General features: G+C 35.7%; 1 protein-coding gene across 1 annotated transcript in view; it reads right to left on the bottom strand.

Annotated features, from left to right (window-relative positions):
- The window catches only part of LOC127157072 (cyclic nucleotide-gated cation channel beta-1-like), a 29,976-nt gene extending 8,866 nt beyond the window's left edge, over positions 1 to 21,110 (bottom strand). Inside the window, 25 exon segments of the mRNA XM_051100302.1 lie at positions 298 to 489; positions 1,203 to 1,357; positions 1,742 to 1,840; positions 2,054 to 2,095; positions 2,497 to 2,662; positions 2,916 to 3,120; positions 3,122 to 3,708; positions 6,176 to 6,209; positions 6,458 to 6,740; positions 7,580 to 7,639; positions 8,487 to 8,627; positions 10,097 to 10,391; positions 13,518 to 13,542; positions 13,614 to 13,689; positions 14,326 to 14,386; positions 14,471 to 14,580; positions 15,379 to 15,469; positions 15,587 to 15,611; positions 16,972 to 17,077; positions 17,192 to 17,220; positions 17,332 to 17,434; positions 17,525 to 17,588; positions 18,446 to 18,467; positions 18,938 to 19,016; positions 21,024 to 21,110. Coding sequence (XP_050956259.1) covers positions 298 to 489; positions 1,203 to 1,357; positions 1,742 to 1,840; positions 2,054 to 2,095; positions 2,497 to 2,662; positions 2,916 to 3,120; positions 3,122 to 3,708; positions 6,176 to 6,209; positions 6,458 to 6,740; positions 7,580 to 7,639; positions 8,487 to 8,627; positions 10,097 to 10,391; positions 13,518 to 13,542; positions 13,614 to 13,689; positions 14,326 to 14,386; positions 14,471 to 14,580; positions 15,379 to 15,469; positions 15,587 to 15,611; positions 16,972 to 17,077; positions 17,192 to 17,220; positions 17,332 to 17,434; positions 17,525 to 17,588; positions 18,446 to 18,467; positions 18,938 to 19,015 — 3,049 coding nt within the window. The 5' untranslated portion in view covers position 19,016; positions 21,024 to 21,110.
- Positions 21,111 to 24,558: the final 3,448 nt, after the last annotated feature.

Genomic DNA, 24,558 nt, shown 5'->3' with positions numbered 1-24,558 from the left:
CCAACTGAAGTCCACTATATGGAGAAATATCCTGAAATATTTTCCTCAAAAATTTTTATTTCTTTGCAGCTGAAGAAAGAAAGACATGAACATCTTGGATGACATGGGGGTGAGTAAATGATCAGGAAATTTTTATTCTGGAATGTGAAGCGCAGGAGGAACAGAACAAAAAATCAAGGACAATCAGTAACTGATTTTATTTATGTGCGAGTATGGAATGCCAAGACAGCTAATATATGGATAGTTGTAGGCAAGTCTTCATGATTCCTCCTCCAAAGAGAGGAGAGGAGTGCTCACTTGTGAAAGGGTCAATGCTGGATGGAAAACGGTAGCGCATAAGCCGACCAATCCTGGATTGAGGTTTTACTTTACAGCACAGGAGCTTTGTTTTCTCCTCTTCTTTTTCAGCAGAAGCCTCGGGGACCTCCTGCTCCGTCTTCTGCTCTGCTGGAGGTTCAGGAGGAGGAGCTGGAGCTTGCTTAGCTGGGGCTGTTCATAAACGACCATATTATTTGGTTACATACACTTTGAAGTTGTAGTAGACCTCAAAGGTATGTGTACTTTAAAAGGAATAGTTCACCCAAAATTAAAATTTTGTCATCATTTGTTCACGCTCATGTAATTCAAAACCTGTATGAGTTTCTTTGTTATGTTAAATACAAAAAAAAAAAAAGATATTTCGAAGAATTATGAAGAATCAAACAGTTTTTGGTCCCCATTGACTTCTATAGTAGGGAAAGAAATACTGGAAGTCAAAAGGGACCTCGTTCTGTTTGATAACCAGCACTCTTCAAAAGATCTTCTTTTATGTTCAACATAAGAAACGTACACAGGTTTGGAATGACATGAGGGTGAGTAAATGATGACAAAATGTTAATTTTTGGGTGAACTGTCCCTTTAAGTCACACTTAAAATGTACTAATTTCATTTATTATATTAAAAATCAACTGTGGCATGTGCAAAGAAATAATGTTATAGCATTTCTCAACATTTGTTTAATCAACTAGCCCCACATTAATTAGGAACTATGTTCATTAAATGATGTTTGACAACCAGCGCCCAAACACTTCATGTCTTGATTAAGCATATTACATGTGTTGTTTTGTCAGCATATTCATTCTAGGAAATAATTTGCTTGTGTATATCTGCTGATGTTCTTTACAATAAATGCCACTTGGTGTGATATTTTGGGTTTAACTCACAGGCAGGTGGTGTGTCATCATCCGAGTTATCTGGATCAATCAGCTTCTCTTTGACTCGCTCTGTTCTCTCTTTGAACAGCTTGACCAGCTCCTGTAACCTCTCATTTACTACAGTACTAGTTTGGCTGGCTGAAGAGGCTGGCCGTTGATTTAGCCTGATGACAAGATAATTAATGGATTTACCAAAAAAACAACATACCAAAACAATCCCTTATTTACACTACCAGTCAAAAGTTTTTGAACAGTAAGATTTTTTATGTTTTTTTAAAAAGTCTCTTTTGCCCACCAAGTCTGGATTTTTTGATCCAAAGTACAGCAAAAACAGTAAAATTCTGAAATATTTTTGCTATTTAAAATAACTGATTTCAAAGCTAAATGTTCAGCATTATTACTTCAGTCTTCAGTGTCACATGATCCTTCAGAAACCATTCTAATACACTGGTTTGCTGTTCAAGAAACATTTTTATTATTATTCTATAATGCTCATTCTATGCTCATTCATTCTAATTTCACATTTTAAAATAATATTTATTTGTTACCCGTCATCTGCGCTTGAGATGCTACTCTGGCTTGGCCAGGCCCGGACTGCAGTTTCCAACTCCTCCTCTTCCTCATCATCTTGTGAGTAAAGTCTTTTGCTGTAAGAAGACGACAAGTTATGATGGGGCTCTACAGGACTAATCACAAAAACAGGAGAAGTTACAATAAATGCACTGAAAAATGAAATGGAAAGAAACCTTAGATATGATAAGGTAATGAGAAAGTCTATACATATTTATGCACACAAATGCACAAAATGAAGTGGAGAATATGGAGTGGATTATTCTGACAGACTTATTTAAGCATCTTACATCTTGGTCCAAATTGTCTGGGGTTTTCTGTCTCTGCATACACTGGTTGCATCCAGTGACATATGTGTATGTGCATAAGTGAGTGTGTGTGTGTGCACAGACAACAGAAAAGAAACAAAAAATAAAATGTATATCAATATTTCTGTATCAGTTGGACTTTTCACAGTAGAACTTAATTCAATGTTATTGTAATCCAGCACTTCATGCTGTTGAGTAGTCAGGTTTCCAGATTTAATCCCTGTACATTTGTAAACACTGGATTATGATTTGCATATTTATGAGGTCGATAACACTGATTGGATGTGTACATCACACATGGCTTTAAAGGGATAGTTCACCCAAAAATCCAAAAGATCTTTTGCCTGTGAATTTTTGCTAATGTAACCACACTTTTTCTCTGAGGTTTTCTACATTCATTGATTAATCAAACAAGGCAGATTTACCTGGTCCGATTGGCTTTACGGGCACCAGGGACAGTGAGGGTTTTGAGGTTAGGGTCCTGTGGGTTTATTATTGGTGGTATGGGGCGAGATCTCCTTCCTCCTTTCCCTCGATCAGAATCGACATCTTCCACATTCACGGCTGGGTGCACACTCAATCTGGAGCTCACTGGAGATCAGACGATACTTGATAAAGAAACATACAAGAAACCTTGACACTGAAACCTTTAGTAGCATCTTCTTCAAGACTTACCTTGAGGTAAAATGTACCTCAGAGCTTGGGGTCAATGATTGGAACATAAAGAGGTCACTTTGGTCACTACAGGCACCACAACCTAATTTTCACTAAGTCACATTTGGCAACAAGGCATAAGCAAAACAGCACAGACTAGTCTAACAAAAAAGGCGACAGTGTGGATCACCTGAGGGTCTAGCAGAGGTGGGGTCGTCCTCAATGTGGAAGGCAGGGTTGGAGACGCCTGACAACTGCCTGGAAGGGGTGATGGGTGGCAGACGGGGGTAAGAGGGCACATTGGGAAGGTCTAGGACGGAGCTGGGGGAAGAGGGCGAAGGGGTACGGGGGGAATGGAGAGGGGACTGGCGGACGAGACGGTCCAACTCCAGATCCCTACTCTTCTGCGGTTGCTCCTTGGGCATCCTGTTCCGGCTTAAGCTTATTGAGGCGGCTCTGAATGTTAGAGTAGCACCGCTGGGCACACTGTGGAATGCTGGTTATCTTTTGTGGAATGCTGGAGATTTTTTGCGGAATGCTGGAGAGTTGTTGCGGAATGTTGGAAACCTGTTGTGGAAAGATGGAAAACCGTGGAATGCTGGTCAGCCTTTGTGGAAAGTTGGACACCTTTTGCGGGAGGTTGGATATTCGTTGTGGAATGTTGGACAGCTGTTGCGAGAGGCTGGATAGCTGCACAGGGAAGCTGGGAAATTGAGGAGCGCTAAAAAGCGTCTGGTTTGGGAATTGTGGTGTGATTTTGGAGAATCGCTGGGAAATTTGCTGCGGCAGCTGTGCCAGTTGAGGAGGGAGCGACGGCAGCTGTTGGGTGATTTGAGAGAGAGCAGGGGGCAGATTGGGCATGGAAGGCACTTTGGGTAAAGTGAAGCCGATGTCTGTCAGAAACTGGTTGAAGTTGTCAAGGGCCTGTGGTGCATATGGTACACGCATGAAACATCTCTTCAGTGCATCACATCTAGAAGGGACTGTGGGGAAAGCAGCATATATTTAATTATATTGTATGTTACATGACATGTTTACATTATATGATGCTCTGTCATTCATTCTGAGAATAATGTCTGTTCTCAGGACAAAAACATACCTGTGGGAATGTTTTCACAAGACGCGAAACACGTACCAATAAATGCATATCACTGCAGCTTCAAACAGAAATGGCCAGTGAGTGGCACTAAAAGAGTGTTAGATTTTTCCCTGGAACAGACGAATGTACATAGTGTATGTTTTATGTGACGTTTTTGTATATCACCGCAGGTCTGACTTGAAGCTGAGTGGCGCTATAACTCTAATGCTCCTTGACGTTTTAAAATAACATACCATCTGCACTACACCTAAACCTACCCGGTAGTATGAACAAAAGCAAATGTGATGTAAAAATGCAATCGCAAGCATGCCGTTTTAGGTTGTTTTTCGATTTCTCATCTTTCAGGTCTTTCATCATGAGTCATGTTTTTCACGGGATTTGTACCCAGGGATTCTGCACCCTAAGAATCTGCTCAGATGAGCTACCGAGCAAGCTTGTTACGTCTGAAGTTGTGCCCATTTTCAACCTCCTGCCAAATTATTACCCCCTTTTGTTGAAATTCCTACATGACTGCCTAATCCTAACCCCACACCTAACCCTAAACCTACCAATACTAGGGGGTAATAATTCTCTGTGGGGATCAGAATTCAGCACAACACCGGAAAGTGAAACTTATGGAGCTATAAAAATAACAATTGTGTACAAAACCGATTACAAGTGCTTGCTGTTATACAGCCTCTAGTGTTTATTTCTGTTGGAAACTTGCAATGATATGTACTTATTGGTACGTATTTCGCATCTTGCGAAAAAGTTCCCACAGGTACATTTTTGTCCTGAGATCAGGTTGCCCAAAACGTATTAAATTAGATAAAATATCAAACCAAATTACACTGATTTTAAAGAAAGTTAGCACAAGAACATTTTTCAAGCAAAAAAAATTCACAAACAGAAATTTGTTAGGTATAACAAAATAATAAATCATACCAATAATAGATATACCAGAACTCAGTGTAAAGGATGTTTTATTTATTTATTTATTTTTTGCTTGCCTAGTTGGGCTGTTAGTTTAGTTTTCTACTTTCAGTGCCAACATTTTCACTGGCACAGGACTGAAAATGAAGAATTTATGTCTACACAGTTTCTACATTCATTATTTAATATTTATTTTTTTAAAAATGTTTAAAATATTATTACACATATATTTTCACAAATAATATTTTCCAAAAAAAGCTTTCTTTATATTGAAAATTTGCAGTAATAGTGGAAAATTATAGGTATTGTTTACAGAAATCTCTGTACACACTTGTGCTTGAAAAGATACTGGTTTGCATTATACTTTTTAGTGGAACATGTCCGTAGTTAATGTGAACTACAATGCAATGGCATTAATACAGTTGAGGACAAATGTTTACATACACCTTGCAGAATCCACAAAATATTAATTCTTTTACCAAAATAGGGGATTATACAAAATGCATGTTTTTTTTATTTAGTACTGACCTGAATAAGATATTTCACATAAAATACATTTACATATAGTCCACACGATAAAATAATAGTGTAACCCTGTTCAAAAGTTTACATACACTTGATTCTTAATACTGTGTTGTTACCTGAATGATCCACAGCTGTGTTTTTTTTTTTTTTTGTTATTCATGAGTCCCTTGTTTGTCCTGAACAGTTAAACTGCCCACTGTTCTTCAGAAAAATCCTTCAGGTCCCACAAATTGGTTTTTCAACATTTTTGTGTATTTTAACCCTTTACAAACAATGACTGTATGATTTTGAGATCTATCTTTTTAAACTGAGGAAAACTGAGGGACTCATATGAAACTATTCATGATGCCCACGATGCATGAATGGAATGAGGATGTATACATTTTTCTTATTTTGCCTAAATATCTTTATTTTTTCATTTAATACTGCGCTTCAGAAGCTACAGAAGATACTTGTTCCCCAGAAGACAAAATAAGTTACATTTACCTTGATCATCAAATTCAAAAAGTTTTCACCCCCCCGGCTCTTAACAGCGGGCAGTTTAACTGTTCAGGACAAACATCGGACTCATGAACAACTATCTCTAAACAAACAAACAAAAAAACACAGCCGTGGATTGTTCAGGTAACTGCACAGTGTTAAGAATCAAGTGTATGTAAACTTTTGAACAGAGTCATTTTTATAGATGCAACTATTATTTTCTCTTATGGACTATATGTAAATATCTTATTAAGGTCAGTATTAAATAAATAAATAACATGCATTTTGTATGATAACATTTAGCAGATTCTGCAAGGTGTATGTAAACTTTTGACTTCAACTGTAAATAAAGGGATGTCATTCTGTGATTTTTTATCATGTTAGCATCAGTGTGTTTACATAATCTATTCTGAGTGACTGAGATACACACTCACCACTGCTTTCCTCTTCAGGAGCTGTACTCTCCACCTACACAAAGCAAAATAACAGAAATATGAGACATTTATTTCAAACATTGTAACACAGAGAGGCAAAAATCTGCAGTAGTGGTGCACTGTTCTTATACTTTATTCAGTCTAACTCCAGAGGGAGTTTTATGAACTTGGTGTACACACTAAATAATAATTATTATAAGAGAGATAAAGCTGAAGGACTAACAAGAAGTCCTAGTCAGAGCAATAAAGTTTCAAGTTAGATGGACAGTATGAACGAAGTACCGGTGAATCAGTTCGTGAAACGGAGGTGCTGGTAATGGACTGAGGTTGCTGAGTGATTGGTTCAGGTTCTTCTTCGGCTTCACTGTCACTGGGCTCCTCCTCGTCATGAAGCACCTCAGGCTCAGGCTCGGGTTCAGATTCGGGCTCTGGTTCCTCTGGTTCCTCCTGTACAGGTGAAGAGGACTTGAACTCCTCCACAGGAGTTTCAACAATCACCGCAGTGTCTACGGCTTCTGCTTCTTGTCCTTCTGGAACAAACTCTTTAACTGAAGGTACTTCACACCTGCAGATACACAAGGCATGACATCAGCTATTATATAAACAAGCTAATCACATCGGTAAGCAACTAACAAATCTGTGTCAGCTATGTATAAGCCTACATAAGCACAGTTTTCGCATGATGGAGCAACAACAGATTGAGATGTACCTGTTTTGACTTAAAAATATCCAAAATCTCTTTTAAACATTTCCAAAATAGTATAAGCAGAAAGCTAGCGTTACGCGCGTTATCTTCGTGTTATTCTAATTAACTTACACAGAAATCAGACGCGGTCTCTGAGCGCATCAGGTAACGCAGTGTCCATATCCATCCATTTTTGTACCGTTTGTTTATAAATAACGCGACTGAAGTTGTATGATACGTTGACACGATTAAACAGCACGATAAAAATGTTCATTTTGGAAGTGAAGAACCTGCGCCATTCTTCACAGAGACGAGGCAGAAAACAAGCATCAGAGGCGCTATTAGTAACTATAGCAACCGCTGAGAGGACACCCAGCGCCTCTATGGGATGCTATGGGGTTGCTAGGACACGACATAATTTTGTAATATTAAGCAGTGCACCGGAAATGCGTGTATTGTAATTATATGTGGCCATATTATTATAAAACACAGATATACAAATACAGAAACGGTAAGTTAAGTTTAATTTTGTATCGCAAACAACGACTAAGCACTTAAAGATAATCCGTGAAAGCATGACAACAGTTTATAGAAACTATAATACAAAAATTAGTCTTTCTAGATGAAAAGACCAACTTAGACCAGCATGAAATTATATTTATGCTGGTTATTGCTGGTTTAGCTGTTCACGATTATATTATGATAATTTCATGTCTTACTCTGTAATTTGATTCCGTATGACTTCTATATCACTTTCCTCTTCCTGCAGCACTTGTAATCTGTGACAGAAACATTGAAGTTATTAAGATTTTGGTATGTAAATCAAACATGTTACCAGATATTTAATATTAGATAGACAAAAGGTGAAATTTCAAGAATTGGTCACTGAAAAACAATCAGTTTTAGATGTTGAAAACAGTCTTGCTGCTTAATATTTGTGACCTTGGACCACAAAACCAGTCATAAGGGTCAATTTTTCAAAATTGAGAAAATACAGCATCTGAAAGCTGAGTAAATAAGCTTTCCATTGATGTATGGTTTGCCATGATAGGAAAATATTCGGCCAAGATACAACTATTTGAATATCTGGAATCTGAGGGTGCAAAAAAATCTAAAAATCTTCATCCAAATGAAGTTCATAACAATGCATATTACTAATCAAAAATTAAGTTTTGATATATTAACAGTAGGAAATTTACAAAATATCTTCATGGAACATGATCTGTACTTAATTTCCTAATGATTTTTGGCATAAAATAAAAATCAATCATTTTGCCCCATACAATGTATTTTTGGCTATTGCTACAAATATACCCCAGCGACTTAAGACTGGTTTTGTGGTCCAGGGTCACATTTGTTGTGGAAAACATTAGGACTCTTTGATGAATAGAAAGTTAAAAAGAACAGCACTTATTTTAAGTATTTTGTAACAAATAAAACTTACATTTTGAATCTTGCTTACCCGAAACTTTGAATAGTAGTGTATTATGATTTCCAAAAAATATTCAGAAGCAGAACATTTTTCAACATATTTTTTCTATATGTATGCATATACAATATAAATATTTATCACACACTTAAGAGGGATTGGTCTGATTGATTTTTTTGTTGGTGTGCATTAATTACTCTTGATCAACATCTTCTGGCTCTTCCGCAATGGTCTGAATGCCAAACCGGGCATGTGCCAACTCCCTGACAGCCATCTCTGCTGTCTGCCGTGCCACCTCTTCTGCCATTCGGGCCATTGCCAGACGCTCCTGTATCAACCTGCACCAGAGAACAGCACCACTAATAAGTCTGTTTTTCACTTTTAAAGGAATAGTTTACCCCAAAATAAACATGCACTCACCCTCAGGCCATCTAAGATGTAGATAAGTTTGTTTCTTCATCAGAACAGATGTGAAAAAAAGTATCACTTGCTCACGAATGGATCCACTGCAGTAAATGGGTGCCATCAGAATGAGAGTCCAAACAGCTGATAAAAACATTACAATTATCTACAAGTAATCCACACAAACTTCAGTCTAACAATTAACATCTTGTGAAGTAAAAAGCTGTGTGTTTGTAAGAAATAAATCCATCGAGACTATAATCCATTTTAACTTAAAACCATCACTTTAGGCCAAAATATGAGTCCATAATCCATAATGCTTCTTTCAGTGAAAAAGTTTATCCTTGTTGTCTTCCTACATCAAAATCCACCAACATATTTGTTTGGAACTGTTTTGGACTGTTTTTCTTTGTAAACGGTGCTTGATCTGTGCATATCTTTCTCCTGATTTGGACTACGTTTTCACTGGAGAAAGCAATATTATAGATAATAATGGATAGAAGACTTGTATTTTAGCTAAAAGCAAAGGTTTGAAGTTAAAATGCCTGGATGATGGATTTGTTTCTTACAAACATACTGCTTTTTCTTTCACAAGAGGTTAATTGATAGTTTGTGAATTATTGTGATGTTTTTATCAGCTGTTTGGACTCTCATTCTGACGGCACCCATTCACTGCAGTGGATCAGTTGGTTAGCAAGTGGCATAATGTGAAATTTCACCAAATCTGTTCGGATGATGAAACAAACTCATGTACATCTTGGATGTCCTGAGGGTGAGTAAATTTTAAGCAATTTTTTATTTTTGGCTGAACTCTTCCTTTACAGGGATAATTCACCCAAAAATGAAAATTCTCTCTCACCCTCATGTCGTTCCAAACCTATAAGACCTTTGTTCATCTTCGGAACACAAATTAAGATATTTTTGATGAAATCCAAAAGCTCTCTGAGCCCCCATAGACAGCAAGGGTCCTACCACTTTCAAGGTCTATTAAAGTACCAAGAACATCGACAAAATAGTCCATGTGACATCAGTGGTTCAACTGTAATTTTATGAAGCTATGAGAATACTTTTGGTTGTGCAAAAAATTAAAATAACAACTTTATTCAATAATTATTCTTCTCCATGTCACCCTAGCGCCATTTTGGAGAGTACTACAATGGATGCGCGTATTCTCGTAGCTCCATAACATTACAGTTGAACCACTGATGTCAAATGGACTATTAAGTTCTTGGTATCTTCCTGGACCTTGGAAGGAAAGCTTTCGTATTTCATCAAACATATCTTAATTTGTGTTCCAAAGACGAACGAATGTCTTACGGGTTTGGAACGACATGAGGGTGAGTACTTGATACAAATACTTGATCATCAAGCTGCCACTGCTTCCAGCAAGAGAGAAAGTTATTACCGTTCCTCCATAATTAATATGGCGGTGTCCTCTGCCTCTTTCCTGATGTTCTCGATCATGGGCGTCCATCGTGCAGTTTGGGTCTCTGCGTCCTCCAGTTCGATGTGAGCTTGTGAGGGTGTGGTGACGCTCATTGGAAGAGACTGTTCCGGTGACCAAGGTGTTTGTGGTTCGGACTGAGGTTGTGAATTTGATTGTGAGTTCTCTGTTGGACATGTTTCCTTTTCTTGAGCTTCATCTTCAGAGTCAATCTCTTCAAGAACAAGGTCTGCAGGAGCTAACTGAGCACTGCCTGCTAAAGATACAACCATGCTTGACGACTGTTTTAAAACTTCACATTAGAAATTAGAGTCTGTTTTGTTCTTTTACTTTTAACATTTCAAACATTTCAACACAATGACATTTGATTGCTTAGAAAATAAGAAGCATCTGTAAGATTAATAAATAAAAACATTTTATAAAGTCCTTGTAAAGCAACATTAAATATGTGTTCTGAGTTTGTCACACCACAGAAACGTGTTATTAACAAAGACTATAAAACACCCAAGACTTGTCACTCGTATAGTTTTGAATGGGGAAAGATGCAACGCTCATTATGGCCGCGAAGCCCCGCCTTCTTAATGAAAGAGCCAATCGTTTATTAGTAAAGTCAACGCACCACTGCAGCTGCCGTTAGAAATCCCGGTTGCCATAGAAACAGCGTTCTGAGACGTGCGCTCAGTACTGCGCATGCGCACTGGCTAATCTAGCCTGGAAAATAAGCTTTTTTTAATGCTATTGGAGCATAAGGAACAATATTTATGAGGCAGTTCTTGCCAGATTGCATTGGTGATATGAAATTTAATCGTAAGCTTGGTGAACAATTTGATGTTTCCCCATTCAAAGAGAGAGGAGCTGCACTTGCCTGCCCCAGAGGCGTTTCAAAGGTGGCTGCCGAGTGAAATGACTTGCCTTAAAGGGACTTTGGTTATTAACCACCCAGCCAAATTTGAATGATAAAAATCCTCCTAGTAAATAAAATAATTCAAAATCTTGAATAAATAAGCAGCATTCTCTGCTCTCAAGCGCTGGGGGCGTGTCTGCCGTCGGTGCTGAAACCACGCCCACTTGCGGGAAAGCTCCCGCCTCTCTCAACCGTCAAATACCGCTACAACCTGAACGGATGCTCCCTCCTGCAGTTTAATTGGATTTACACAGCTGTACAACAGGTAATATGCATGTACGTGACAAAGGCATATATAGCTAGCAAACTGTAGGCTGTAGTAACTAACAATAATGACAGCAACTCATGACTGAGCGGGCAGTGTTATGGGGAGCGGCCATACTAGTTGCACAGGCCAGAGTTGCCAAATCCGCCTTTTTCAGCGGGATGTGTCTACTTTAACACTGTTGCCTAGGGTGGTTTTTTATGTCCGCTGGATGAATCGACCCCAATGATGTGATATTTAGCCCTGGAATGCGAATTTTACTAGGGGAATCCTGGCAAAAAACGTGTATTTTACCCTCCGGAATGCGAAACGCAATTGGGCTAGTTTTGAGTAGCAACAGTGTGGTTTTGTTGTGAAAATCTGGCAACCCTGTTTCAAGCCCGCCCAAAAAAAATGCTGAACACAAAAATGGTAAAAACTTGTTTAACGGTCTAACTCCACAATTCAGTACTGAAGTTATGTAAGTTAGTTCTGTTCACAATCTTTGTAATGTGTTTTCAGCAATACATTTATAACATTTATAATGCGTTTAGAAACAATTCTCTCAGTTGTCTTTACATGGACTTTAAAATGTTTCTCTCAAACATTTTATTTTATTACTTATGGTTACTGTGGTTGAGAGTTATCTGCATGAGTTTTCCAAGGAATATTATTATTATTATTTGCTAATGAAAACTGAACTCTTTACACATAAGTGCAATTATGCATTTTGCTTTATTAATGCAATTCATTAATACAATATTAAAATAACATTACGTATATAAAATATTAATATACATTAAAGACATACAGATTAAATTACAATAAATCAAAACGTGTACACTACATTCGAAAGTTTGAGGTCAGTAAGATTTTTTTTTTTTTTTTTAAAGAAATCATTACTTTTATTCAGCGAGGATGCGTTAAAGTGATCAAAAGTGACAAAAGACATTGCTAAATTTACAAAATATTTCTATTTCAAATAAATACTGTTTTTTAAATGTATTTCTTTACTTTCTATTGATCAAATAATCCAGAAAAAAGTATCATGTTTCCACAAAATTATTAAGCAGCATAGCAGATTATAATAATAAGAAATGTTTCTTGAGCGTTTCATTATTTTGCTTTTGAAAGATCATGTGACACTGAAGACTGGTGTAATGATGCTGAAAATTTAGCTTTTCCTTCACAGAAATAAATGACATCTTAAAAGATATTCAAATATAGTTCGGTTTTTTAAATATAATAGGTTTTCAGCCTTGGTGAGCATAAAAGACTAACTTTGAAAAAGATTTTAAAATTTTTTTACTGATCCCAAACCTTTAAACAGTAATGTACATGTTTTAAAAGCAGCCTCAAAAGCAGCCACAGAGTAGCCACGTAGAGTAGTCAAGGCAATACAACTTTTGCTTAAATGCTTTAAATAATGTGTTCTTTCTACTCATTTAATTTGAGTACATTTTTAACATATATTAGCCAACTAGGGAAACTCGCAGTGAAATGAATGATAATTACATCTCACGAGGATCATAAATGCTTTAAGACATGTACAGTCATGCCAATCCAAATGTCAGTTTATAAAGATCACTGCTGCAACAACAAACACCCATCTGAGAGATGCCAGCTATTCATACAACATTCAGAGTCTAATTTTAAGTTAAACATAAATGTTTTTAAAAATATATTTGTTTTTGGCTAGCTATACAGCAAGTTAAACACAAATGTTATTAAAAATATGTTTTTTGGCTAGTTATACAGTACATTAAACGTACATGTTATTAAAAATATATCTGTTATACAGTACAGAGAAGGTCGGGCATTACATTCAATAGATTTTCATAGCTGCCTGGTCCATTCAAGAATGCTACAAAGTCACTGTTTTTCTTGAAATGCCTCAAATGCATCTCTCTCCACTGTCCATTTGTCTGTGACTGTGTAATGCTGTGCTGCGCTCTCTCTCCTTTTGTTTAAAGGGTTCTCAGTGTCCTCTCCCCTGTAACAGAAGGAGAAGATGGACTGAGTTATGAGTTTGTCCTACACTGCAACAGAACCGCTCACCCTGAAGTTTTCTACTTGTATTTTGAAGTCTCACAGAGTGGGTCATGTTGTTACCCATGCAGTGATCTTTATGTGTTTTCATATTCTACTAAAACCGCATTAGAGTTTCCAGGAAACAAACTGAGTTTGTTATTAAAAACAGTGTAAACAGTGTTGAAAGAGGGCATCTTACTCACCATTTTGCACAATCTTCCCATCCTCCTGGCGGAAAGAAAGGGAGTCAGTATGGGGAAACACTATTAAACCTGAGCTCTATTAAAGTCAGAGCTTACCAAACAGTCTTCTTTGTTTTTAAGCACCGGCTGTGGCAATGACAGACCCAGGCCCTGAACAATCCAGCCCACCATACTGAAAACAACAGAGACATCGAGTGGACATTAAAGTGGCAAATTTCCCAGGTTACACTTTATTTTGATAGTCCACTTTAGACATTCTACTAACTATAAGTAACTTAGCAACTGTCAACTAATTCTTATTAATTTGCAACTACACTGTAAAAAAACACAATTCGTTGAGTCAGCTTAAAATAATTTGTTACCCTGCTGCCTTAAAATTTTAAGTTAAGTCAACTAAAATAAGTTTAGTCAACTTGAAATGTTAAGTTGTACTAAGTAACAACTTAGATATTTGTGTTTGCTAAACTTAACAGATGGGTAAGTAACCCAGCTGCCTTAAAATTTTAAGTTGATTCAAGTTGTCACTTAGTGTAATTTAACATTTCAAGTTGACTGAACTTATTTTAGTTGACTCAACTTAAAAATTTAAGGCAGCAGGGTAACAAATTATTTTAAGCTGACATGTACTTGCAAAGTTTAGAAGAGTGTTAGAAGATATTAAGCAGACAGTCTACTAATACTCTAATGACTAGTTAACATGCAGTTGCAAATTTACTTACTGTTAGTAGAATGTCTAAAGTGGACTATCAAAATAAAGTGTTACCTCCCATAAGAAATTGCAAAATGAATCAAATTTGACGTGACTCACCTGGGAGTTTTTGAATCGATCTCCGTCACGCTGGTTATTGACTCTGGAGGAGGTGAATAAACTGAACCAAACCAAATATGAAGCTAAACTGTTACAATCTTTAAAAATATAGCTGTTTTTCTGCAACATACAGATTGAACAGTACCTTTGTTTGAGCACTGTGATGACCTCGGGGAAGAAGAACTGGAATTTGGTGGTCTTGTAACATGGTGTGGTATAGCGTTCTGGAGGCCGCTCTTTATCCAGCTCATTACACTGTTCACACATTGAAATAAGCAAAAGTGTTTGTCGGAGATTTGCTATACACTGTAAAAAACAATTTGTTGAGTCAACTTAAAATAATTTGTAACCTGGCTGCCTTAAAATTTTAAGTTCAGTCAACTCAAAAAAATATTTATTCAACTTGAAATGTTAATTATACTAAGTGACAATTTAGATATTTGAGTTGAATCAACTTAAAATTTTAAGGCAGCTGGGTTACTTACCCATCTGTTAAGTTTAGCAAACACAAATATCTAAGTTGTTACTTAGTCCAATTTAACATTTCAAGTTGATTAAACTTATTTTAGTTGACTGAATTTAAAATTTTAAGGCAGCAGGGTAACAAATTATTTTAAGCTGACTCAACAAATTGTGTTTTTTATTTTTTACAGTGTAGTGACTGGCTTAAAAGAATAGTTCCCTGCGTCTTGTGAACATGCTTCGAAGACTGACAGAAGAGAAGAAATTGTTCAGTTAAGTTGTTTTTGTTTTCTTTGCACACAAAAAGTATTCTTGTAGCTTTATAACATTACGGTTGAACCACTGTCACATGGCCTATTGTAACAATGTCAGTACGTGGTCACAGAGTCACAGAGCTCTCAGATTTCATCAAAAATATCTTCATTTGTGTTCCGCAGATGAACAAAGGTCTTACGGGTTTGGAACGACATGAGGATGAGTAATTAATGACTGAATGTTCATTTTTGGGTGAACTGTTTCTTTTAAGACACTCAGTTTGCACCTAACAATGTCACCTTTTTCCCTTGTGTGCTTTACAGAATTGACACTCACTTAGGAGAGAACTGTGCGGCTGGTTCCACCTCAGACGCCTCGTCTTCTGACACCAGTTCTACTACTGGTATATGTGGCAAAGGCTCCTGATCTGTTGTAAGAGGTACACAGTAAATGTATGAAGTTTTAATAGTAAACCCACCATGGAGTTCATTAATTCAATTAATGCTTTGGTTGTTTTTGTTAATGCAGACTGACTGATACACACCTGGGAGGTCGTTTGCCTCATAAACCTGAAGTAAATAGAAAAAGAAAATGAAGGAAGAAGCAGAAAATTAGTCATTGTCATTTGCAAGAATTTGATGTTTTTAAGATTAAAGATTAAAGTTACAATTTAGAATTCTAATGAATTAACTAATTTAAAGATAGTATATAGTTTCAGACAAGTAAACAAAGATTGATGATTTCTACTGATAGTATTTTTTTAGTTAATATTAATTAATGAATTTTATCATTTTTGTTTACAATAAATATAATCTTAAAGACATTTTTTACATTTATTAAATATAATAAATATTACTTGGTTAATCATTATTTTTGCCCTGAAGTAAAAAGAAAAAGTAAATTAAAACAGAAAAATTCAAACAAGCAGCAGAAAATTATTCATTTTCAAAGAAATTCAAAAGACATTTTGTAAAGATGTATCATATAAAGATAATATACAATAGCAGTTAAAAGTTTCTGGACAGTAAGATTTTAATGTTTTTTCAAGAAGTCTCTTCTGCTCACCAAGCCTGCATTTATTTGATTCAATGTACAGCAAAACAGTAAAATTCTGAAATATTTTTACTATTTAAAATAACTGTTTTGTATTTGAATATATTTTAAAATGTCATTTATTATTGAGATTTCAAAGCAAAATTTTTAGCATTGTTACTCCAGTCACATGATCCTTCAGAAATCACTCTAATATTCTGATTTGCTGCTCAAAAAACATTTATTATTATTATGTTGAAAACAGCTGAGTAGAATTTTTTTCAGGTTTCTTTGATGAATAGAATGTTCAGAAGAACAGCATTTATCTGAAATAGAAATCTTTTGTAACATTGTTACAAATGTTTTTATTATTGCTTCTGATCAATTTAAAGCATCCTTGCCTAAATAAAAGTATTAATTTCTATCATTTCTTTCCCAAACTCCAAGCTTTTGAATGGTATAGTGTATATTGTTACAAAAGCTTTTTATTTTTATTTTTATTTCAAAAAATGTAAATATTGGGAAAATTGTCTTTAAAGTTGTCCAAATGAAGTTCTTGGCAATGCATATTACTAATCAAAAATTAAGTTTTGATATATTTATGGTAGGAAATGTACAAAATATCTTCATGAGTAGATCTTTACTCAATATCCTAATGAGTTTTGGCATAAAAAAATAAAATCGATAATTTTGACCCATACAATGTATTTTTGGCTATTGCTACAAATATAACCATGCTACTTAAGACTGGTTTTGTGGTCCAGGGTCACATATACATAAATATTAAATATAATAAACATTAATCTGTTCTTAAACATCTCTAATCATTTAATATTTATCTTTTTTTGGTTATTCTTAATATTCTGATACAAATAAAGTCGCACATAGTTTGCTAACCTCAGTGACTTCCTCAGATTGTGGAGTTTCATCCTGTATGTATTTTTCATCAGGCTGCGGCACCACCTTTCCAATTCCCTGTGAGATCCAGCCAATAACTCCAGCCCTGGCACACAGAGAGACCTCACTGTACAGTCTCATATGCTGTCAAACACTCTTCAAGCACAACTATTCCTCAGTGGACCGATGTTCTTGATAAGTATACTATTCATTTCCTTACCTTTCCGCAGATCCTTCATCCTGAAGTGACTGCAAAATAGTTAAAAGAAAAATTCATGTGCATTTGCTTTGAATGCACACTAATATGCATGCCAAATGGTATTAAATATCAGTCTACTTTAGTTGACATGAAATCAATACTTTAGCATCAGAGTTGGCTCTCGTAAGAAGAGGACTCCCTGCAGGTTGGGGCAGTGTGCTCGCAAAACCGTTGGAGATCCAGCTTAACATACCACTCTGAACACTGAAACAAACAGATTTCAGCATGTTTTATGTCCAAAGAGATAGAGAATGTCTTTTGTGTACTTCAAAGGAAAGATCGGTCAAGACTCACCTGTCCTTTGAGGTTTGAGATGATTGGTCTTCCTCTCTGCCTGTTTTGGTTGAACTGAACTTGTCTGCATGACAAAAAGAAAAAATACAGACTCTCTGTACTATATTTAAACAGTGCTTTGCTTTATATAAAGTGGTCTTATTTACTATGTATTAAACCATTTCATGCAATATACTTATTGTAACCTCAACCCAACCCTTACCCTAAAATTTAAAGGAATAATTCACCCAAAAATCAAAATTACCCAATGATTTACTCACCCTCAAGCCATCCTAGGTGTATATGATTCGCCTTTCAGACGAATACAGTTTGAGTTACATTAAAAAATGTCCTGGTCTTCCAAGCTTTATAATGGCAGTGAATGGCTGTTGAGATTTTAAAGTCCAATAAAATGCCACTCTCTCGCAAATGTACATACAACAGTTAGCGGAAGCTAGTGATAACAGTTTATAAAGTTTTAAACATGGATATTTTTCTTACACAAATGCATTGATTCGCTTCAGAAGGCATTTTTTAACCTCGTGGAGCCATGTGGAGCACTTTTTATGATGGATGGATACACTTTATTGGACTTCAGAATCCCAACACCCATTCACTGCCATTATAAAGCTAGAACATTTTTAATATAACTCTGATTGTATTTACCTGAATGAATAAAATCATATACACCTAGGATGGCTTGAGGGTGACTAAATCATAGGGTCATTTTTATTTTTGGGTAAACTATCCCTTTAAAACTATACTCCAAACTCATTAGCAGTAGAAATTTTGCAGAAAAACATCCATAGTCTTCCAGGTATTTAATGTTAGTACATAGTAGTTAAGGCCACCTAATACAAAGTGTGACCATATATTTTACAATAAATCTAATAAACAATCATGTTATAACACAATAAATCAGTAAGAGTGCTGTAAGTGTACCTCGATTTGATGGTTTTCCATTCTTCAGAGAAAAACAGAAGGAGATTTAAGACAATTAGAGGCTTAATATATGAGGACATCAAGACAATAATATATTGACATAATTTTTTATATCTAGGGATTAATAAAGTTACATTCAGATTCATTTTAGAATTTATTATGGGCCTTTTTAACTATTTTATAGGTATAATAGAGAAAGAGAAAATAGGATGGGGTATAGAAAATGTTGCAAGCAGGATTCAAACTTGAATCCCAAAATTTCCCACTCAAATGGCTCATTATGTCAGACCAAATATGTTAACGACTAGGCTAGGGGTCTCAAACTACAAATAACTATATAAACTTGTGATTGTAAAATAATTGCATTTGTTGTAGGTCATGACCCTATTTAGTGTCAACCAGATTATTTGCACTGTTAAATACAGTCACATAAATTTGTGAGGTGTGCATTATGTGTATTATGGGACCATGTTAATGGGCTTGTGGGTTTACCGCAGTGATCGCCTCCTCTCCCAGATCCTCCTGTGAATCGGGAGGATGTGGCACGACCTTCACCACCCAGTTAAACATCCTGAGAGAAAGCCAAAACTCAATCAAATCAATAAATATCTCTTAAACACACTGATGATGGAAAATTTTTATAAACTACCATTGTTTGACTCAACAGGGAGTAAGAATAGACAATCTTAACCTGAAATGAGTTACAGTTAATTATGTTTCATCCTCGTCAAGCTTAACCTAAAACCCAGGACCCTCCTTCGAAGCTAATTCTTGCTTCATATGCGTTAGTCTACAACATTTAAAGGGAGTTGTTTCCAGGACAAGGATTTCATCCTTGAGGTTTCTTATTTATCCAAACTATCAGGGCGATTTTCCAGGGAAACCCCATAACAGTTTCAGAAATAGAATGATGTCACGTTTGCCACATCCTTTAGCAAACACAAGAGGTGTGATAGGCTTGATGGAGAACAATGAAAGTCATTTTTTGTAGGTCTGCAGACTAGTTCTCACGACAGGCATGCTCTTAAAATTATTTTGGACCCAATTGCCTCAAGAATGATGATGTTATGAAACACAGATCAGGCCCAATATGGCAGCCATGATTAGCAGTCCACAGTTCCACTGGGTGTTCAGGAAGTCAAGCAAAAGTCAGTTAATCACTTCTTTGATCATTCACTAACCCTGTCTAAATAAATGTTTTGCACAAATCAAAATGAACACACCAATCAAGTTTAGCCCTGTGGACCAAGACGCTAACTACCTGTGTTAGCATCTAAAATGGCAAATATACTGTAAATGCAATTCAAAGTTCTATTTTTGTGTGTAAACAAAGTCCATTAGTAGACTCACAAGTTGCACTTGCTTTCTTTTTATTTGTATTATTTGAAAAGATTCATTTTTTCGCCTTGCTTATGTACAGTTAAAAGTCAAAAGTTTTCATACACCTTGCAGAATCTGCAAAATGTTAATTATTTTACCAAAATAAGAGAGATCATACAAAATGCATGTTTTTTTTTATTTAGTACTGAATGATCCACAGCTGTTGTTTAGAGATAATTGTTCATGAGTCCCTTGTTTGTCCTGAACAGTTTAACTGCCCACTGTTCTTCAGAAAACCTTATGGTCCCACAGATTCTTTGTTTTTCAGCATTTTTGTGTACTTGAACCCTTTCCAACAATGACTGTATGATTTTGAGATCCATCTTTTCACACTAACGGACTCATATGCAACTATTACAGAAGGTTCAAACACTCACTGATGCTCCAGAAGGAAACACAATGCATTCAGAGCCTTACAAAATTTTTTGTGAATTTGAAAATCAGGATAAATTAACTTATTTTGTCTTCTAGGGGAACATGTATGTTATTTAGCTTCTGAAGGACAGTACTAAATGAAAAAATATGATATTTAGGCAAAATAAGAATACACATCCTCATTCTGTTCAAAAGTTGACACCCCCTGCTCTTAATCCATCGTTTCTCATTCTGGAGCATCAGTGAGCATTTGAACCTTCTGTAACTATCTATTTCAAATAAATGCTCCTTTTTAAAATGGACTATTTATCGGAAAATCCTAAAATGCATCAATGTTTCCACAAAAAATATTAAGCAGCACAACTGTTTTCAACATTGATAACAATAATAAATCTTCACGAAATCAGCATATTATCATTTCTGAAGGATCATGTGACACTGAAGACTGGAGTAATGGTTTTACACCATAAAATTTTGACATTTTTAAATTGTAGTAATATTTCACAGATTTACTGTATCATATAAATGCAGCTTTGGTGAACATAAACCGTATTTCAAAAAAGAAATAGCTACCATGCTAAACAGCATTAATGTATAGGCTACAATCTTACTGTATAGTGTTCAACTATTCAAAGTGAGTCCACTTTAAAAAAAAAACTTTCAGAAATGCAATTTTACTTGTGCTAACAAGGATTAATATACTGGCTAATCCTAAAACACTCATCAGATCTAAATCATTGCTCCCTTTTAGAGAACTATAATCATGCTAAATAACCTGATAGATTCCAGACAGGAAGAAAGTTATTATAATCAAGTTTTTTACCTGAATGTTTAGCAGATGTTGGTCATTCCGTGAGGATAGAGACCATTCAGAGCGGACTTCAGCAATCTGTGTGGATTAGGATTGCGGCAGGACTGGGCTAATGAGATTAAATCTTGAAGGACAGTGCTACCCCTCATGAGGCTATACTTAAAAACAATGGGAGCTGTTAACCAGGTTAATGTGAGGAAATGTGAGGAAAATGGACGATATGTTGAAGATTTCAATGTAGAATTTATCTACTCAGTATATATATAAAAAATACTATAATACTATAAAATCCTTAAGAAATGTGTGAAAATTAGTGGTATTTGTCTTTTCAGCATGATGCTAAGATGTTCTGGTTGTTATGCAATTACAAGGGTGTTCCGGGTGGTTGCTAACTGCCCTGGTTCAAAAACAACAAATCTACAGTTTGCGTTAGCATACACAGCTAACAATATAATGTATTATCAGTATTATCAGCCAATATGAGAAGTTTAGTGAGTGGATTCATATAAACTACAGATGATGTAGAAGGAGATTCATGTAAAATCATAGTTAGCTTGAGGGCTAACATAAATGCAGTTAGCAAATTAGCCTACGTCATCAGTTCCTACCTCAGAGATTAACCCTGTAGCTAAGCTACAGATATAAGTATACAACATAAAGAAAACACATTCTCACACCCAGTTGGTAAGATTTGGGTTTCGTGTAATTAACTAATCAGAGCTGACAGCGAGAGAAAGCAGGAAGGAGCACTATGCTACATGCTAATTTTGTTAGCCTCTCTATGCCTTGCATCTGAGCTCTGTATTTCTGGTTTATCAAATGCTACATAAGTAACCCAGTTTACTGTGATTCTTTGACTTTTGAGGGTGACTGCATTTAACTTGTTGCTTTCAGAAGCCAATGCCATTGCTATGCCAGGTCTGAGCAGCTAAACAGCAACAGATCCAATAATGAGATGAAGGCAGGATTAACTCTGAACCAGCGAAAGGCCAATGCTGCTGATCAAGGGCGAGCTGTTGCCATACAGACACAATCCACGGCCGTTTTCAGGCAAACCATAAACTGATCTGAGGTAAGCCCCTGAAGCATATCTCTTATCAGCACCCTCTGGCCCATGTCGCCACCGTGTCCTCGAATCTGATTGGAGGAAATGTAGAAGAGAGTTAATCTAATCCTCTAACAGGATACTGCCTTGAGAGAGTGAAGCGAATGAGTTTGTTAAATTGAGAAATGTAGGCCATTGCATGTTTGCTCTTGTTGATATAACCCACTGCTTTTAAGATTTAAATTAAATTTTAAGCAAGCTTAATATATCAACAGACAGAAAAAATGTGCAACATCTGAGCTTGTGGTGATTATGCAAGTCTCTTATTTGGCAGGTATGACGTCAAGTAAAAAAAACAGAAATGGGTGCATCCTCAACCACTGATCCAGTTAGCCTCTTCTGGTAGATGTTGTAACTACATGATCTTGTAACTAAAAAGCATCTTTTTTGATTCATAGCATCATGAACAATTCAATCCTACCACCAAATCCACTTACTACCAATGAAGGTAGCCATTTGTAATGCCTCATCAAATGTATAGTATGTATAAAAATGTGATTAAACATTTTTGAAGGGTATAAGCTAAACTAGCAGTCTCACTGACTAGTGTGTTAAGCTGATTCCTTGAAAAAGTAGCTGAACATTATATATATCTACACATATACAACAATATTCAAACATTTCCAAAGGATTTAGGCTAAGCTAACAGGCTAATTAGCAGTATGCTAAGCTAGTTCACTGAAGGGGTTACAGTGGTAGCTGTTTGTAATGCCTAAACAAATATAAAAATTTGTAACGGTATAAAATTTTACTATACTATGTAAAAATATAAACGCAAACATTTATGAAGGGTATTTGCTAAACTAATGGACTGCTTGCTTAGCTGCATGCTAAGCTAGTTCACAAAAGGGGTAGTTGGGGTAGCCAATTGTAAATCCTGATCAAACAAAAACATAATACATATATAAATGTTAATGATATAAAAAAAAGGCTAACTGGTTTGACTTATACTAAGCTAGTTTACTGAAAGGGTTACAATATATATATTAAAGTATATAAACCTTTTAAAGAGGTAAGCCGCAGACTAACTTGCTAGCGATGTGCTGTTTGTAATGCCTAAACAAACAAAATCGTATATATATAAAATGTATAATGGTATAGGCTAAGATAGTGGACTAATTGGTTAGCAGTATGCTAAACTAGTTCACTGGTAGCTGCGGTTGCTGTTTGTAACACCTGATCAAACTGAAAAGAATAGATACCATATGATAACATATATATAATTTTGAACATTTGCAAAGGCTAATCTAACAGACTGAAGTTGGGGTAGCAGTTAATAATTCCCGACCAAACGAAGCATGATACATATCAAAATGTATACTGAACATTTGTGAAGGTAGCTAGTGGACTAATTGGTTAGCAGTATGCTAAGCTAGTTCACTGAATGGCGATTAATTGCGATTAATCGCATACAAAATAAAAGTTTGAGTTTGCCTATATATATATATATATATATATATATGTGTGTGTGTGTGTGTGTGTGATTATTATGAATATATAAATACACACAAATTAATGTATATATATTTCAGAGAAATATGTTATGTACTAAATATTTTTATTTATATATAATATATATTATATTAAAAAGTACATATACTTGTAAATATTTCTTAAATACATACATACATGTGTTTGTATTTATATATACATAATAATTACACACATTACACACACATATTAGGCAAACCTAAACTTTTATTTTGTTTGCGATTAATCGTGTTTAATCATTTGACAGCCCTTATGGTATAGGCTAAACTAGTGGATTATTTGGTTAGTGGTACGCTAGGCTAGTTCACTGATACTGTAGCTGTGGCTGTTGTTTTGTAACACCTGATCAAACAAAAAAATATAATAGATACTATATAAAAATATAAAATAGTCAGCACCGATAGCCTCGTGGTTAGTGTGCCGACATATAGCGTAACTGAGTTTGAATCCCGTCTCGTGGCCCTTTGCCAATTCCACTCCCTTCTCTCTCCACCCAATGCATTCCTGTCTGTTCTCCACTATCCTATCATAATAAGTCATTAAAATAAAATACCTTAAAAATAAATAAATATGAAACCCCACATTTGTGAAGAGTATATGTAAAGTTAGTGGACTGTAGTTAATACATATAAAAATGTATATTGAACATTTGCAATGGTAGCTAGTGGTCTAATTGGTTAGCAGTGTGCTAAGCTAGTTTACTGAATGGGTGGTTAGGGTAGCCGTAATGCCTGACCAAACAAAATATACAGAAATATACACAAATTTTCTGTTGTTGTTTGTAACACCAGGTCAAACTAAAAAGTATAACTGTTTTACTGTTCAAAAATATAAAACAACAACTGTATTTTTTACTGTTCAAAAATATAAAACAACAATTTGGGGGCTGAAAATCCTAGAATTACCCCTGGTTAATGGTATGCTAAGCTAGTCCACTGACAGGGAAGCTGC

The sequence above is a fragment of the Labeo rohita genome, chromosome 25, assembly GCF_022985175.1.
Source record: "Labeo rohita strain BAU-BD-2019 chromosome 25, IGBB_LRoh.1.0, whole genome shotgun sequence".
Taxonomy (NCBI): domain Eukaryota; kingdom Metazoa; phylum Chordata; class Actinopteri; order Cypriniformes; family Cyprinidae; genus Labeo; species Labeo rohita.
Note: the sequence above shows the minus strand (reverse complement) of the source record. Positions and strands in the feature narration are given on the sequence as shown.